This window comes from Ceratotherium simum, chromosome X (genome assembly GCF_057802395.1).
Source record: "Ceratotherium simum simum isolate JZ-2026a chromosome X, ASM5780239v1, whole genome shotgun sequence".
NCBI lineage: Eukaryota > Metazoa > Chordata > Mammalia > Perissodactyla > Rhinocerotidae > Ceratotherium > Ceratotherium simum.
In genome coordinates, this window is record NC_141940.1 from 30,222,789 (window position 1) to 30,237,523 (window position 14,735).

The 14,735-nt window shown below is 45.6% G+C and overlaps 2 protein-coding genes across 2 annotated transcripts in view; one reads left to right on the plus strand and one right to left on the minus strand.

Moving 5' to 3' along the window:
* SLC25A43 (solute carrier family 25 member 43) overlaps nucleotides 1-8,735 on the minus strand; it is a 37,836-nt gene extending 29,101 nt beyond the window's left edge. The window contains exons 1-2 of the mRNA XM_087426387.1: nucleotides 8,432-8,735; nucleotides 1,834-2,075 (exon numbers count right to left, since the gene is read on the minus strand). Of these exons, the coding sequence (XP_087282513.1) occupies nucleotides 1,834-2,075; nucleotides 8,432-8,706 (517 nt within the window). The 5' untranslated portion in view covers nucleotides 8,707-8,735. The remainder of the gene's footprint in view (nucleotides 1-1,833; nucleotides 2,076-8,431) is intronic.
* LOC101395896 (A-kinase anchor protein 17B-like) overlaps nucleotides 1-14,735 on the plus strand; it is a 120,183-nt gene that overhangs the window by 12,628 nt on the left and 92,820 nt on the right. The window lies entirely within an intron of this gene.

Consider the following 14,735-nt stretch of genomic DNA (forward strand, 5'->3'; position numbering starts at 1 on the left):
TATATGCTGGGCCCTATGCCAGGTGCCAGGAATACAAAGAGTAGGCTAATTCCCGGAGATGCTCACCATCTAATGGAGGAGACAGCTGACATATGCCATAATGGGGGCTATACAAAGTGCTTTAGGCACACAAGGATTGGAGGGATTAATTTTGCCTGGGGGAATCAGGAAGGACTTCACAGAAGAGAGAACTTTTCAACTGGGTCTTGAGGAATGAGTAGGAGTTCATCAGACATTGAGAGAGTGGACAGGCAGTCCAGGCAGAGGGAACAACATGTACAAAGGGAGTGGTATTTCCAGGAAATGCAGGTATTTCTGAATGGCTGGATCATGAGTGCAGGTGGAGGCATGGTAGGAGGTGAGGTAGGATGGGCTGGCTGGGGCTAGGTCTGAAGGATCTGGTATGTCATAAGGAATTGGGGCTTTTCCCTGTAGCTCAGGAGTCAGTGAAGGCTTTTAGGGCAGGCCGTGGAATGGGGATGGTGAAATAATCAACCTGCATTTAGAAAGATCACCACACCCTGGCAGCAGTGCACAGGGTAGACTGGAGCAGCAGAGACCCAAGACTGGGACCAAGGAGGGGCCTTTTGTAAGTGTCTGTGGGAAAGATGATGAGAGCATGAAGCAGAAGAGATGCGGATGGAGAAGGGGACAGACTTGAGAGTTAAGGGGTCAAATAGACAGCACTTGGTGACTGAAGCAAAAGTGGCGTGAGAGGAGGCGTTGAAGGGAGTCTAGGATTCTTCTGGCTTGGGCCACTGGGTGAGAGGAAGGCGCTCTCATCCATCAGGGAACACAGGACGAAAGCAGGTGTGAGACTGAGGACATCAAGTTTAGTCCTGAGTTTGATGCACCATGGGAGCGTCAGGTGAAGGTGTCCCATAGTAGGTATTCGTACTGCCACTGGGAATTGGCAGCAGTCAGTGGTTAAGAGACAGGGCTCTGGGGTTACACTGCTAGGTTCTTTCACTTTCTATCTATATGAACTTGGGCAAGTCACTTAGCTTGCGTAAGCATCTATTTCCTCATCTGTAAAATGAGGCTTAAATGAGAAACTATGCAAAGCATTTAGCACAGTGCCTGGCACTTAGTAAGCACCACTATTAGTCGTTGTTATTAGAGAGATTAGATTGGGAGTATCAGAGTATAATGATGCTTGTTCAAGCCACTAGCTTAGATGAGGCCACCTAGGGAGGGTGTGGAGGGTGAGAAGAAAGCTAAAGAAGGAGCCTGGGGAATAGCGATATGTAGGGGGCTGGCAGTGTCAGATGAACCAGATGAGTCAGATAAGAAAGAGAGGTGGGAAAGGCCTCCAGGAGACGGTGGGGTCATAGAAGCCAAGGTTCCAGAAGAAAGGGTGATCAATCTCATCAAATGCTGTAACAAAGGTCAGATAAAGAGCGAAAGTCTACTGGATTTGGCAACTGGGGGTCACAGGTGACCTGTGTGTGTGTAGCCCTGGCAAAGGTTACAAAGACCACCGAAGACACAGTTGCTACCCTGGCGGTGCTCATGAGCATATGCATGCACACAGAGACTCCTTCCCACAGTCAGATGGGGAGTGTGTGGGATTGTCTTCCTATGGGTTTGTGCTGAGCCACCTCCACTCTCTGTCCTACTCCCCTCCCTGGGATGTGACAGGCCAAAGTTAGGAGTGAGGTGCATGGCTATGGAATAGAATGCAGCTAACTGACTCTATATGGATTGAATCCATATGACTCTGACTTTGACTGTAAAACAGACTTAATTAGTTACAAACAAAGGTATACAATACATTCATATATGTCAAAGAATGCAGCCTTTTCTTGGACAAGGTGAAAAGTTCCATCTTACCTAAAACAGTAAGGGAAACCCCTCGATAAAGGGCCAGGAACCCTTCCTGTTGATAAACAGTAGAAAAAGCGTGGAGGATCCCCCTGTAAGACGGTTCCAGCATATTCTGCACAATCAATCGGGTTTTGATGAGGTCTGTAGGATATGTCACAATGGTGGAAACCATGCCTGCGAGACTCCCAGCCATGATGGAACTCCACTGGGAAATATGGCCCAGGTCATCTGTGAACAGCACGACAAACCTGGGAGAAAATAGGGGGAAAAGCCCAAGGGAATCAGCCATGGATTGTGCTAGAGTGCTCTATACTACTTGCAACACTTTCCAGGATTTGCAAAAGCTTTACAAAGTGAAAATAACTATACTCATCTATAAGGATTAATGAATAACACATTCATTTCTACTATATTTATACAATTCTAGTTAGCTATAAGGAAGAGATGCCCAACCCTCTTATTTTCATCTACCCTAAGTCCTTCCCCCTTCATTTTAAGCATTTTCCCCTTTTATCTGCATAACTGTCAACTCTGGCTTGCCTGTGGCGTATAAATGAACAGAACTACGTGTAAATACTGAACTGAAATGTGCTCCTTTGGTTCTGTTGAAACTTAAAAGAAATGAAATTGCTTGAAATGATGACTTTGAGCATCCCCAGTAATCGAGTTTTAAATATATACTGGCTTAATGATTATAAGAGAAGATGCACCGCCCCACTAGTTGTCAGGAAATAAAATAAAAACAATAACAAGATACCATTTCTCACCCAGCAGATTGGCAAAGATTAAAAAGTCTGATAATGTCAGGTGATGGTGAGGACATGGGGGGAACTCTCACCACTGCTGGTAGAAGTGTAAATTGGTATGGCCACTTGGCAGTATCTAGTAAAATTAAAGAATGCCTACTTTGCCCCAGCAATTCCATCTTGGACAGGGACATTGTACATGTGAAGACACATACAGCATTGTTTATAAGTGTGAAAAAGTCGAACAACCTAAATGTCCATTGGTAGGGGAATGGATAAATTGTAGTGCAGTCATACAATGGTTACTATAGCTAAAATGAATGAGCTTAGAACTATGTATTAACATGGATAAATCATAAAAGCATAAAGTTGGGTGAAAAAAGCGAGTTGCAGAGTGACCTATAGTGTATAATAACCATCTATGTAAATTAAGAAACACATCTACAAAACCATACCCCATATTATTCATGGATAGATACAGATACGTATTAAAAAGTGTAAAATAGACCTTCAGGAAGGTGGAGAGGGGATGGGACTGGGAATGAGACTGAAGAGGACTTCAGCTTTACCTGTAATATTTTATTTCTTGTATTAAAAAAAGATACTTGAGGGGCCGGCCCAGTGGCGCAAGCAGTTAAGTGCTGCGCTCCGCTTCGGCAGCCCGGGGTTCACAGGTTCTGATCCCAGGCGCGCACCAGTGCACTGCTTGTTAAGCCATGCTGTGGTGGCGCCCCATATAAAAAGTAGAGGAAGATGGGTACGGATGTTAGCCCAGGGCCACTCTTCCTCAAGAAAAAAGGGGAGGATTGGCATAGGATGTTAGCTCAGGGCTAGTCCTCCTCACAAAAAAAAAACAAAAAAGATACTCGAGGGGCCAGCCCGGTGGTGTAGCAGTTAAGTGTGCGCACTCCCCTTTGGAAGCCTGGAGTTCGCAGGTTCGGATCCTGGGCGCTCACTGATGCACCGCTTGTCAAGCCATGCTGTGGCGGCGTCCCAAATAAAGTAGAGGAAGATGGGCATGGGTGTTAGCCCAGGGCCAATCTTCCTCAGCAAAAGGAGGAGGATTGGCATCAGATGTTAGCTCAGGGTTAATCTTTCTCACACACACACACACACACACACACACACACACAAGATACTTGAAGTATCTTTTATACTACTATCTTTCATGCTGTCAATTCTGGATGGTGGGTATATGAGTGTTTGCTAGACTATTCTTTGTGTTTCTCTGCAGTTTTATAATTTAGTCAAAAATGGCTTTGGGTGGACTTTTCCAAATGGAAAATAGAAGGCCACTCTGTTACCACTCCTCTTTTTGGAAGCAGTGCATCCCATCGTGAGGGCCTCTCTCGGCAGAAATCATTACGAGGGGACTTTTACACTGTACCCATTCCCTGGCCAGGAAGCAAAGGAATTTTATTTCTTCTTGCTGATAAGGGCAAAATCAAAAAGGGCTTGGAAACAAGAAAAAATAATAATATTTTCTGCCAGAGAGTAGGGTAGGGAGAGAGCGAGAGGGATAGCAAGGGTTTGAATAAAAGGAAAGTGAACAGAGCTAGGTTAAAATAAAAGTATAGCGTCTTTTTAAAAATGAGAGCATCCCCAGTTCTTCGGCTTCACAAACCACCAGTGAAGAGGTGTGTCTTCTGCTCCTTCAGTTTGGCAGCAGGCCAGGGGCCTCTGCGTGATAAATAAGACGAGTAGGTGTTCAGACGAAAGCATTTAAGGGGTTCTAGGACAGCTCCTTTGCTCCCGAGTAAACTCTCATTGATTTAAAACATCTTCCAGCTGTAGGAAAGTCTTGACTTTAGTTTTTCAACCTCCCTTAACTGCACCAACTGAAACAGTCATTTGAGTTAACCAGCTACCTTTTAAAGATGCAGGTAACTAAAGCCGGCATTCACCAACGGGCCATTTGCCTCAGTTTCACTGCCTGCACACTTCCTTGTTCCTCCCTCCTCTCTCCCCTGGCTAGTCAAGTTGGAGGGGAACCTTAGGAGGGGCAGGGGAGACAGTGGAGGTGGAAATGCTTGCCTGGAGGGTTGGTCTACAGCAAGCTGGAACAACCTAGAAGGTGGAGTTTGAAGTGCCAAAAGAAACACCATTCATTCTCATTGCTTCACTCATTCCCCATCCCACTTGGCCACTTCCAGGGCATTAATTAATTTATTACCTATTCACTGAACATCTACAATGTGCCAGACACTGTGCTAGCACTCAGCTTAGATCATGAGAGTTCCACAGTCCTGCCAAAGAAATGACTGGAAGGGCAACAGGAGAGGAAGTAGGCCGTTGGTTCACTGAATGAATGACTCGATGAACTAGGAAGAGGAACTCTGTCTTATATCAGATTGTTTTATAAAATAGGGTCTTACTATCAAATATACAAAATTAAAAAGAACCAAAAGAAGTCTTTTCTTCTCAGACTCTTACCATCTGATACAGAGGTAAGGACCACCAATCCTTCCCCTTAGAATCACAGTCAAGGCAGGCAACCCTGATAGGCCATGAATGATGTCATTCTGGTCCCCACATCTAAAGTTCTTGTCTGATTGGCTGGGGCAGCAGTATTCCCATTTCTGCTCTTCCTCCCACCCCCACATGCACAAAAGCTTTCTCCAGCCACACCGGATAAAATGGTGAACAGCAGTAACCCCTTCCTTTCAGCCACACGGATATTACACACACTCTGGATATACGTAATTAGAACTGCCAACACTTCAACCGAACATGTCAGCAGCCAAACACAAGCTCATGAAGTGGTTACACAATAAGGAAATGGTATTGGTTATGAACATTCTCAGAGCTGCAGGGACCCAAACCAATGTTTATACAGCTAGACAAGCAGTCGTGGAGTAAAGGTGGGTGAGGGTCTACTATTTGATGCATTTGAAAGCCATCCATGGTGTTACGGATTGTTTGTTTTTACAAGACCCTAGCTCCTAATAACTCTACTGAGCGGACTCTTTTGACTGTAAATCCAAGTACACAGGCATTTCAGCTATGCAATGGTGGGCAGAGCCCTGGAATAAGGAGCCAGAAGACCTGCTTTCAACCTCTAGCTCTGCCATTAATTGTGTTTGTGGACAAGTCATGTAATCACTCCATTCCCTGAACATTCTGGATGTGTATGCTTTGTTCAAACCCATGATCGTAGGCTGGACCATTACCTCCAGCCAACTGTTTTGCAAATTCATGGTCAGGAAAGAGTAGAGATGAATCAGTATAATGATGGACCAAAGGTATCATCTTTATGTAGAAAGGATGGCACCACGATTAATCAACCACTTTGCTTTCTATGCCTAGCCATTGACTGAAATACTTCCTATTAGTTTCCAGAAAGAAAATAATCTTGCAGGAAAAAATTATTAACAAACCCAGCCTGCGTAACTATCTGTTCTTCCTCTTCCACACAGCCCCTCTTCTCCACTCCCACTGTTGCCAGCCTATTTCAGGTGCCCTCAGCTGCCGCATGGACTAGTGCAACAGGTTCCTAACTGGTCCTGCCACCCCCGTCTTCCTCCTCTCTAGTCGGCCTACCCTGCCACCACCAATAATTCCTGTCAAATTGCTTTAATCACAGCACTCCCCCAAATCTCCCACAGCTACCCTTACATACTAAGTCAAGTTCAAACTCCTTAACCTGGCCCTCCAAGATCTCATTCAAACCTGCTTTTCTGGCTATATTTCCCATACTGCTGTAGACATACCTTATGTTGCAGTCAAGCTGCACGCCTTCCCACCTCTGTGCCTTTGCTCATGACATTAACCCGCAATATCTTTCTCCCCATCTTTGCCCAACAAACTCCTACTCATTCTCCCAAGACCAAATTCCATGGCTTTCCTCCTCTGTGAAGTCTTCACATCTTTTCCTCCTCATCCCTCATCAGAAGTGTGAATTTCTATAGCACTTTATCCATGGCAATCACACGCTATGGACACACTAGTCTTATTCTTCTATTACTCTGTAAGCTCTTGGGGCACACGGACCATGCCCCTTTCATCCTTGCATCGTCCCCAGCATCATGCGTACAGTAGTGGGTACTTAATGAAGCCTCACTAAATTAATGTCAAATGAATGCAGAGAGAAAGGCAGTGTGACATCATAGAGTATGGGATTTGGAGTCAGAAGGCCAGGGGGTGGAGCTCAGCTCTGTCACTGATGAGTGGTGTGGGCAGTGTGAGCCCAATTCTGCATCTGTAAAATGGGCATACTTCCTGCACTGTGGACCTTACAGGCCAGGAGGCAGGAGTTGTAAAAATCCAATCATGTACACACACACACACACACACAAAATGATAACTATGTAGAGGGGAGGGATATGGTAATTAGCTTGATTGCAGTGATCATTTCAAAACATCAGGTTGTACACCTTAAATATATACAATTTTTATATGTCAATGATATCTCAATAAAGCTGTCAAAAAAATCCAGTGATGTATATATACAAGGTGGTTAGCAAAAAAGCCACAATACTTAAACTAGCCTTTGAAGTTCTGCCTCCCTCCCCTTGGTACACAATCCAGAGGAAGATTTCCATACGACTTTGTGAAGAATAGAGTGAAGCGAGGAGAAATTGAGTCATTAAAATGCAGAGGAGAACTGTTTACAGACTGCAGGCCTGATGCTGCTGAGGGCAAGGCGAGGCTGGGGAGGGAAGAGAGCCTTGACAGAAATGCCCCAGATCTCACTACCTGCCCTCTCCAGAGGAAGAGAAGGTAACTCTATGCCAGGCATAGGTGAACTGCGGCCTGGTCTAGAGGACTCAGTAATAAGGATGATTATATCTGGCCTGTCAGCCACCAGGTGAGCCTTCCAGCTCTGGCCTCCCAGAGCCAAAGGCAAAATCCTTTGTTAGCCTCCAAGGCTGAACTAGATAGGTGGTCAAGACGGGGCTGTTTGACTAGTTCAGAGCTAAGGCCATTCTTCAGCGTTGGCACTGTGCCCACCGAATGAGGCACACAGGGACCATCCTCCCGAATATAGAAACACCTCTTCCTGAAATTCCATCACTACCATTTCATTCTTTTAGGCTTTGTTTTCAGTTAAAATGCAGATATTTCTGAGCTCTGAGAAAGCTTTAAGACTCATCCAGCATTTACATCTTTAGATCTTTTCCTGAGAAGCAAGTGTTGTTGTGGAAGAAAATGAAAAAAGCCCAAAGAATGAGGCCAGTGGGCAGCAAGGGTAGGGTGAGTCAATAGGCAGAGGGGACGGTTTGCAGCTTGGGGAGGGGCTTGAAGCTGCAGCGTCTGTTGGACCCTAAAGGCAAGCTTCACTTAGATGGGGTGGGGTGGGGGGGAATCTGTGGCCTTTTTGTGGCAATGCATTGGGCCCTCAACCCCCTACCAAGCACTTTCTTCTGGGGGTTTCAGTCACATAGGCACACTTGCATAATCACACCTTCAAAAGGCTCTCTCCTGAGCCAGGCAAATCAAAATTTTCCAAGTTGGTGGCCGGTGGGAATGGTTAGGAGCCATCTCTCTGGAGATATCTTCACTCCTTCCCCCCAAATCTCCTTCTGCCCCATTCCATCTCCTCGCTCGTCCAACCCCGAGGCCAACCCCTCTCTGGACCAGGGCTGCGCCCCCCGTAACTGCACTTAGCAGGGCAGGAATCCCGAGACAAAGTGAAAAAACATGGAGACTGCGCTTTGGGGGCCGTGGATGTTGCCTTTGGGCCAAACTGCCCTGAGGGGCTCCCACGCGATCCGGAGGGGGGCTGGGGCCCATGGCAGGGCCCCGACCGCGGGCGCCAGGGCGGCGCCGGGCCGCGGGACCCCGCGGACCCCCCGCAGCCCCGCCGCGCCGGCCTCCCGGCTCCCGGGCCCCGCCCGCCCGCGGCGCCCGGCTCTTACTTGCGGTAGGCGGCGAGCTGCACGGCGCTGCAGGGGACGAGGCGCAGGCACGCCACCGCGTTCCCCTTCCACAGGGCGCGGGGCCCCTCGGCCCGCCACACCCGGAGCCCCGCGGCCCACGGCCCCCGGGCGCGGCCCCGCGCGGCGCCGACCTGGGCCAGCACGGTGGCGAGCTCCAGCGGCGCCGTGAGGCTGAGACTCAGCGCCCCCGCCAGCCCCGCGCACAGCAACCGCTGGCCGCCCGTCAGCCGGCCGTCCCGCCGCCAAGTCACCATCGCGGCCCGCCCGAGCCCGGGCCCGGAGACCGCGTGGCTCGGGCCTGGGGCTCCCGGGCTACCGGCGGAGGGGGCGGGCCAGGCCCCGCCCGGCGCAGGGCGGCCCCGCGGCCCGGACGGGAAGCCGGTCCCCGCCCTGGGTGGCCTCGGGGCCAGGGGTGGGGTTGAGGAGGCCGCCCCGGGCACTGAGGCCTGGCCGATCTCTTGTCTGCTCTGCAGTTGGCAAGTTTCTGTTTGAAGTTGAGAAAGAGTCCCTGCGTTGTCCCAAGGCCTAGCCAGCTAGACTTCTTGTTTCCCAAGCAGTCGGCGCTGCCTCTGCCTCTCTTCCTGTTTACCTCTTTTCTCCTTTTCCACCTTCCACCTCGCCCCCTTCCTCCGCTTGCCTCTCCTCTTCCCTCCAACCTGTTTCTTTTCCTGCTGTCGATGCAAATAATCCATAATTAATCTATAAATAAAAATTGGGGCGGTTTTATTGTGAGCTAGATCTGAGGACTAGCCCAGGGCCTTCCCTCCCCAAGAAAGGCAGGGCACCAAAGAAGTGGGGTGTACAGAGTGGTTATATACCACCTTGGAGCAAAGAGCATACATCACATATGATGGGAATGTCACATTTACAATTGTCAGGAGATGCTTAGCTGGCACAGCAGGTCAGTGGTCACAAGGTGAGCGCAGCTGGTGGGTAACTAATCCTTAGTTCTCAGGAAGAGATGCTTATCCTTAAAGAAATGCCGTTATGGGGGGAAGTTACATCCCTATCTTTTTTTTTTTTTTTTTTAAGATTTTATTTATTCAGTTTTTTTCCCCCCAAAGCCCCAGTAGATAGTTGTATGTCATAGGTTCACATCCTTCTAGTTGCTGTACGTGGGACTCGGCCTCACGTTGGATGGAGAAGTGGTGCCTCAGGGCGCTCCCGGGATCCGAACCCGGGCCGCCAGCATCAGAGCGCACACACTTAACCGCTAAGCCACGGAGCCGGCCCACATCCCTATCTTTAAGGGCATCTTTCTTGTCTTTGGGATGCAGTAAATGTTTAAAGCAGATGTACAATGCATGCTCAATAGGCCACGTCAGGCCTTTTTGGAGAAACAAGATCAGGCTGACCGAATTAGTTTTAGCCAAAATTGCTTCCTCATATACTCCAATATATCCTATTGCTTGTCATTTATTTATCACTGCCCCAAGGAAAAGCCTTGCCGATTTCCCAGTGCAGAGGGAAAAACCTTCTATGACATAAACAGCAGCTACCTATCAAACAATTGTAAGTACTGGGCTTTACAGACATTATCTCATTTAATCCTCAAAACAGCCCTTAGTAGGTATGTCCTCATTATTTGGAGAGGTTGTAGGTGTGGTGGTTAGAGCCTGGGCTCTGGAACCTGCTTTAGAATCTTGGCTCTGTAGCTTACCAAGCTGTGTGACCTTGGGGAAGTCATTCAACCTCTCTGTGCCTCAGTTGCTTAATGTATAGTTTCTTCCTCTGGGGGTTGTTGTAAGGATAAATGAACAATGATACAGGTAAGCACTATATATGTGTTAGCTATGATTAGATATTATTTTATAGAGGAGGAAACCAAGACAGAAATATTGACTTGCTCAAGGTCACTTAGCTACTACCAGGCAGTCAGGATTCAAATCTAGGTCAGTTTTATGCCAACATCCATTGACAGCTACACTACACATCCACTATGACTGCAGAGTATAACTCGAGTAGGGACATTTTCAGCTAAGGGGACAATAGAGGCAAAGAAGAGTGACTTGGCCAGAATCCAAGAAGGAATTTGATACGATAAAAAAATTTCAGATTTCTCCCTGTCTCTCTTTTTAAAAAGCCACATCAATAATAATAATGAAATGAAAGGGGCAGTCAGCAGTCTGTCACTATAAGACATCCCAGGTACACGGTTGCTTTCAGGCTTCTATAGTTCTTTTCTACATTTACTAACACACAGGATGATCAAGGAAGCTTTTCTAAATGGCACTGCAGGGTTTAGATTGAGAGGACTTGTTCTAGTTGCAGAAGCCTGGCTCTGCTCTCAGCGATTGGGGAATGCTTATTTTTCCTGTTTTGTGAATCCTCCTCTCTTGCTGCCAGCTAATTTCACGGCTGTGGGAGGTTGGAGAAAGTAGGTTTGTGACTCTGAAGACCAGAGGACACTGAACTTTAAGAGGGCTTGAACTGGAACTTGGGGACTACAATAAGGAAACCTCCAGGTGCCAGTTCTGTCCTAAAGCACTCTTGTTGGACAGCAGCACTGGATCCTAAAGCCGCTTCAGGGAGCTCTGCCTGGGAACGGAACGGTTGAAGCAATAACCCCGTTGTGTGGAGATTGGCTCAACTGAGTTGTGCTGTTTTCCTTTTGTTTTAAGGCCACTTCTGTGAGAGCTTCAGCTGCACCCACCTTGGGAACCAGGTATACACTTTTCTTTAGTGCTGCCCTTCTTTTTGTCTTCAGCACGAATAAGATGTTCAAGTGAGCCAGAGGCGAGAAGAGCCATTTTAGTCTCCATAGCAGTGGGCCAGGAGAGATGGTGAGCTGACGGTCTATTTTAACCTAGAAAATAAAAATGTATATTTTTTCACTGCAGGTACATCAAAGAGTAAAATGAGTAACAGCAAAATATGTATTTGCTGCCTTCTGTCTTTTCATGATAATCTGCTAACATAACATATGTTAATATCTTACTCAGCCAGAGTCTCATGCATTTGCTAAGCGTTGGGAACGTGCTGTATATTCATCTTAAACATAAATCAATTCTTGAGAGTGTCCTGTGTTTAAATTGTGACTTGACAGCAGGTTAAGTATCTCCAACTTTGAAAAAGGCACATGATGTGAAACTGGGGTTCTATGTTAAAAATACCTGTATGATAACTAAAAAAATAAAAGGAAAGAGGCAATCAGTAAAAAAAAATCTTAGAAGTAGTGTTGTACCATAAGGAGAAAGGTGACTAGCTGATTCGAGCCAGTAGGCAGCCTCCTGTCACCCTAGTCGGGTCCGGGGAGATGCTAACAGTTTGTAATTCTCCAACTCTCATTTTTAGTTTGTCTTCTCACTAAGTGCAGTCTTCTCTCAGTCCATTACCTTAGTTGAACTTGCTGATGTTCCTCGGATTATAGTTTATCTTGCTATCTTTATATCAATGTTGGTTGATTCCTGCTCTCTTAATTTGTCTTTTATTCTTTAACCTTATGGAATTTTGTGAATTACAAAAGTACCATATACCCGTTGTACCAAGACAAAGAGTGCAGAAGTGTATTAAAGGAAATTAAGTCCCCCTGCACGTGCTCTGAGGTCACCAACATTAAGAGCTTGGTGTGTGGGCGTGCATCCTTCCTTGCATTTTTTTTCATGCTCAAACAAATGTTCATTTATATGAGTTTTTTCTTTTCTCTCTCTCCCTTGCTTTCTTCCTCCCTCCCTTCTTCCCTCTCTCCCTCCCTTCCTTCTTTCCTTCTTTCCTCCCTCCCTCCCTCCCTTCCTTCCTTCCTGCCAGACTTGCCTTTAAACAAAAATGAGATAATTCCTCTGGAAGGATATCCAAAAAACTGGTGGAAGGGGGTTGACTTTTGACTATGTGCTCTTTTGTACTGTTTGCTTTCCCCCTCTTTTCTCTTTACCATGGATGTGTATTATCAATTAAAAACAATCTCTCCTCCATCATCGATTTTCTCTGAAGCATCCCATTAGGGGCAGTATTTTCTGTGACATGGCCTTGCCATTGGGGAGGTGTTGGTTTTGAAATGATGAATAACTCTTGGTGAGGTTCTGAGTGAAACAAAATACAATCTGCCTTCTATTTACATGGTACTTACATTCCTGGGAAATTCCGTGTACATAAACACTGTGCAAAAAATGTTTTGTCTTTCTGAGTAAAGCAGAGTTAAGTTCTCGACTCTGATAATCATAAACAGCTTTTCCACCTACACGGATGTCTGGTGGGATCTTGGAAAGCCGTGAAGGAAGTGGGACAGTCTTGTGCATTGCAGATGTGTGGCATCCCTGGCTCTTGCCCATTAAATGCCAGTAGAGTCCCCCAATCATTGTGGCAACCCCCTCCTCCAGTTTCCAAAATGCCTCCTAGGAAGCAGTGCCATTCCTTTCGAGAACCACTGCTCTAGCTGCTCCTTCTGCTTGGAAAGTTCTTTCCTCAGATATTTGCAGAGCTGGTTCCTTCTTGTCATTCAGAGCTCAACTGAAATGTTATCTCCTCTCAGAGGGCTGGCCTAACCACCCAATCTACAGAGCCCCCATTCCCTCTACCATATCGCCCCATTTCAATTCTCTGTATAGCATTTATCCCTATATGCTATTTTTCTTTTCTTGGTTTATTATCTGTTTCCACCTACCAGAATGTAAGATCCCTGAGGAAAGGGATCTTGTCTCTGTTCATAGCTGTGTCTCCTGTTCCTGGAACACTGGCTGGTACATAGTGCTTAGTGATCATTAGTTAGATGAATGAAGGAAGGATAGAAGGAAGAAAGGAAAGAAAGAAGGGAGAAGAGATAGAAGGAAAGAAAGAAGGAATGAAAGAAATCTCTTCTTCAGTTCTACAAGTTGAAAGAGATTAGCAGAACATAACATCTTCATGAAAGTATTTATTTAGGTCATGTATGATAATAGCAAAAGATTAGCCAAATTCGTAAGATTGGTGGATTCATCAATGCACAGTGAATAATGTTAGCCTTGTTGGAAATTGGATATTTGCCATTATTTTGTTGTTTTTCAATAAACTTTATTTTTTTTAATTATTTTATTTTTTATTGAGGTCATAGCGGCTTATAACATTGTGTAAATTTCAGGTGTACATCACTGTATTTCATTTTCTGTATAGACTGCATCGTGTTCCCCACCAATAGTCTAGTTTCCATCTGTCACCATACATATGTGCCCCTTTACCCCTTTCACCCTCCCCCCACCCTGTTCCCCTCTGGTAACCACCAATCTGTTCTCCTTTGGATATTTGCCATTTTAAATTTCCAGCACATCTGTAATTCTAAGGTGAACTGTGATATTTGATATAGATACTTGCTTTCTTCCCAATCATCATTTAGCAGCCGTTTTGGCAAGTGTGTCAACAATGACTTCAGCAGCTCTAACCTTTGGAGTTAAATACGACACTATAAAGAGTGGCTTCCACAGCTTACGCATTTTTATCCCTTGGCACGCTGTACTTAACATTAGGCAATGCTTGAATGTCCTTCCATTCTGCTTCAAAATTTTTGATGATGTTTGAAGCAGGAAGGTTTCATATCAAAATGTATGAGGCTTTTCATTCATTCATTCATTCACTCTCTAATTTATTCATTTCACAAATATTTATTGAATACTTTATATTGGGAACTATGCTGGGAATACGTATGTCACATAATGGAATTTAATTTCTTCCTATTACCAGGTCACAGTAATCCAAATTTCAATGGTTTTTCATGGTAGTCACACGATACTTTTGGTTTCTTTGTTGCTGATAACACTTGGCTATAGTGAATAATGCTGCAATGAATGTAGGGGTGCATAAGCCTCTTTGGATTGTTGATTTCAGGTTCTTTGGATAAATACCCAGAAGTGGGATAGCTGGATCATAAGGTATTTCTATTTTTAATTTTTTGAGGAATCTCCATACTGTTTTCCCTAAAGGCTGCACCAGTTTGCATTCCCACCAGCAGTGAATGAGGGTTCCCGTTTCTCCATAACTTCTCTGACATTTATTATTTTTTGTCTTGGTGATTATATACATTCTAACGAGTGTAAGGTGATAACTTATTGTAGTTTTGATTTGCATTTCCCTGATGATTAGTGATGTGGAACATCTTTTCATGTACCTATTGGCCATCTGTATATCTTCCTTGGGAAAATGTCTCTTCATATCCTCTGCCCATTTTTTGATTGGGTTGTTTGTTTTTTTGTTGTTCAGTTGTGTGAGTTCTTTATATATTATGGAGATTAACCCCATTTTGGTTATATGATTTGCAAATATTTTCTCCCAGCTGGTGGGTTGTCTTTTCATTTTGATCCTGGTTTCCTTTGCCTTG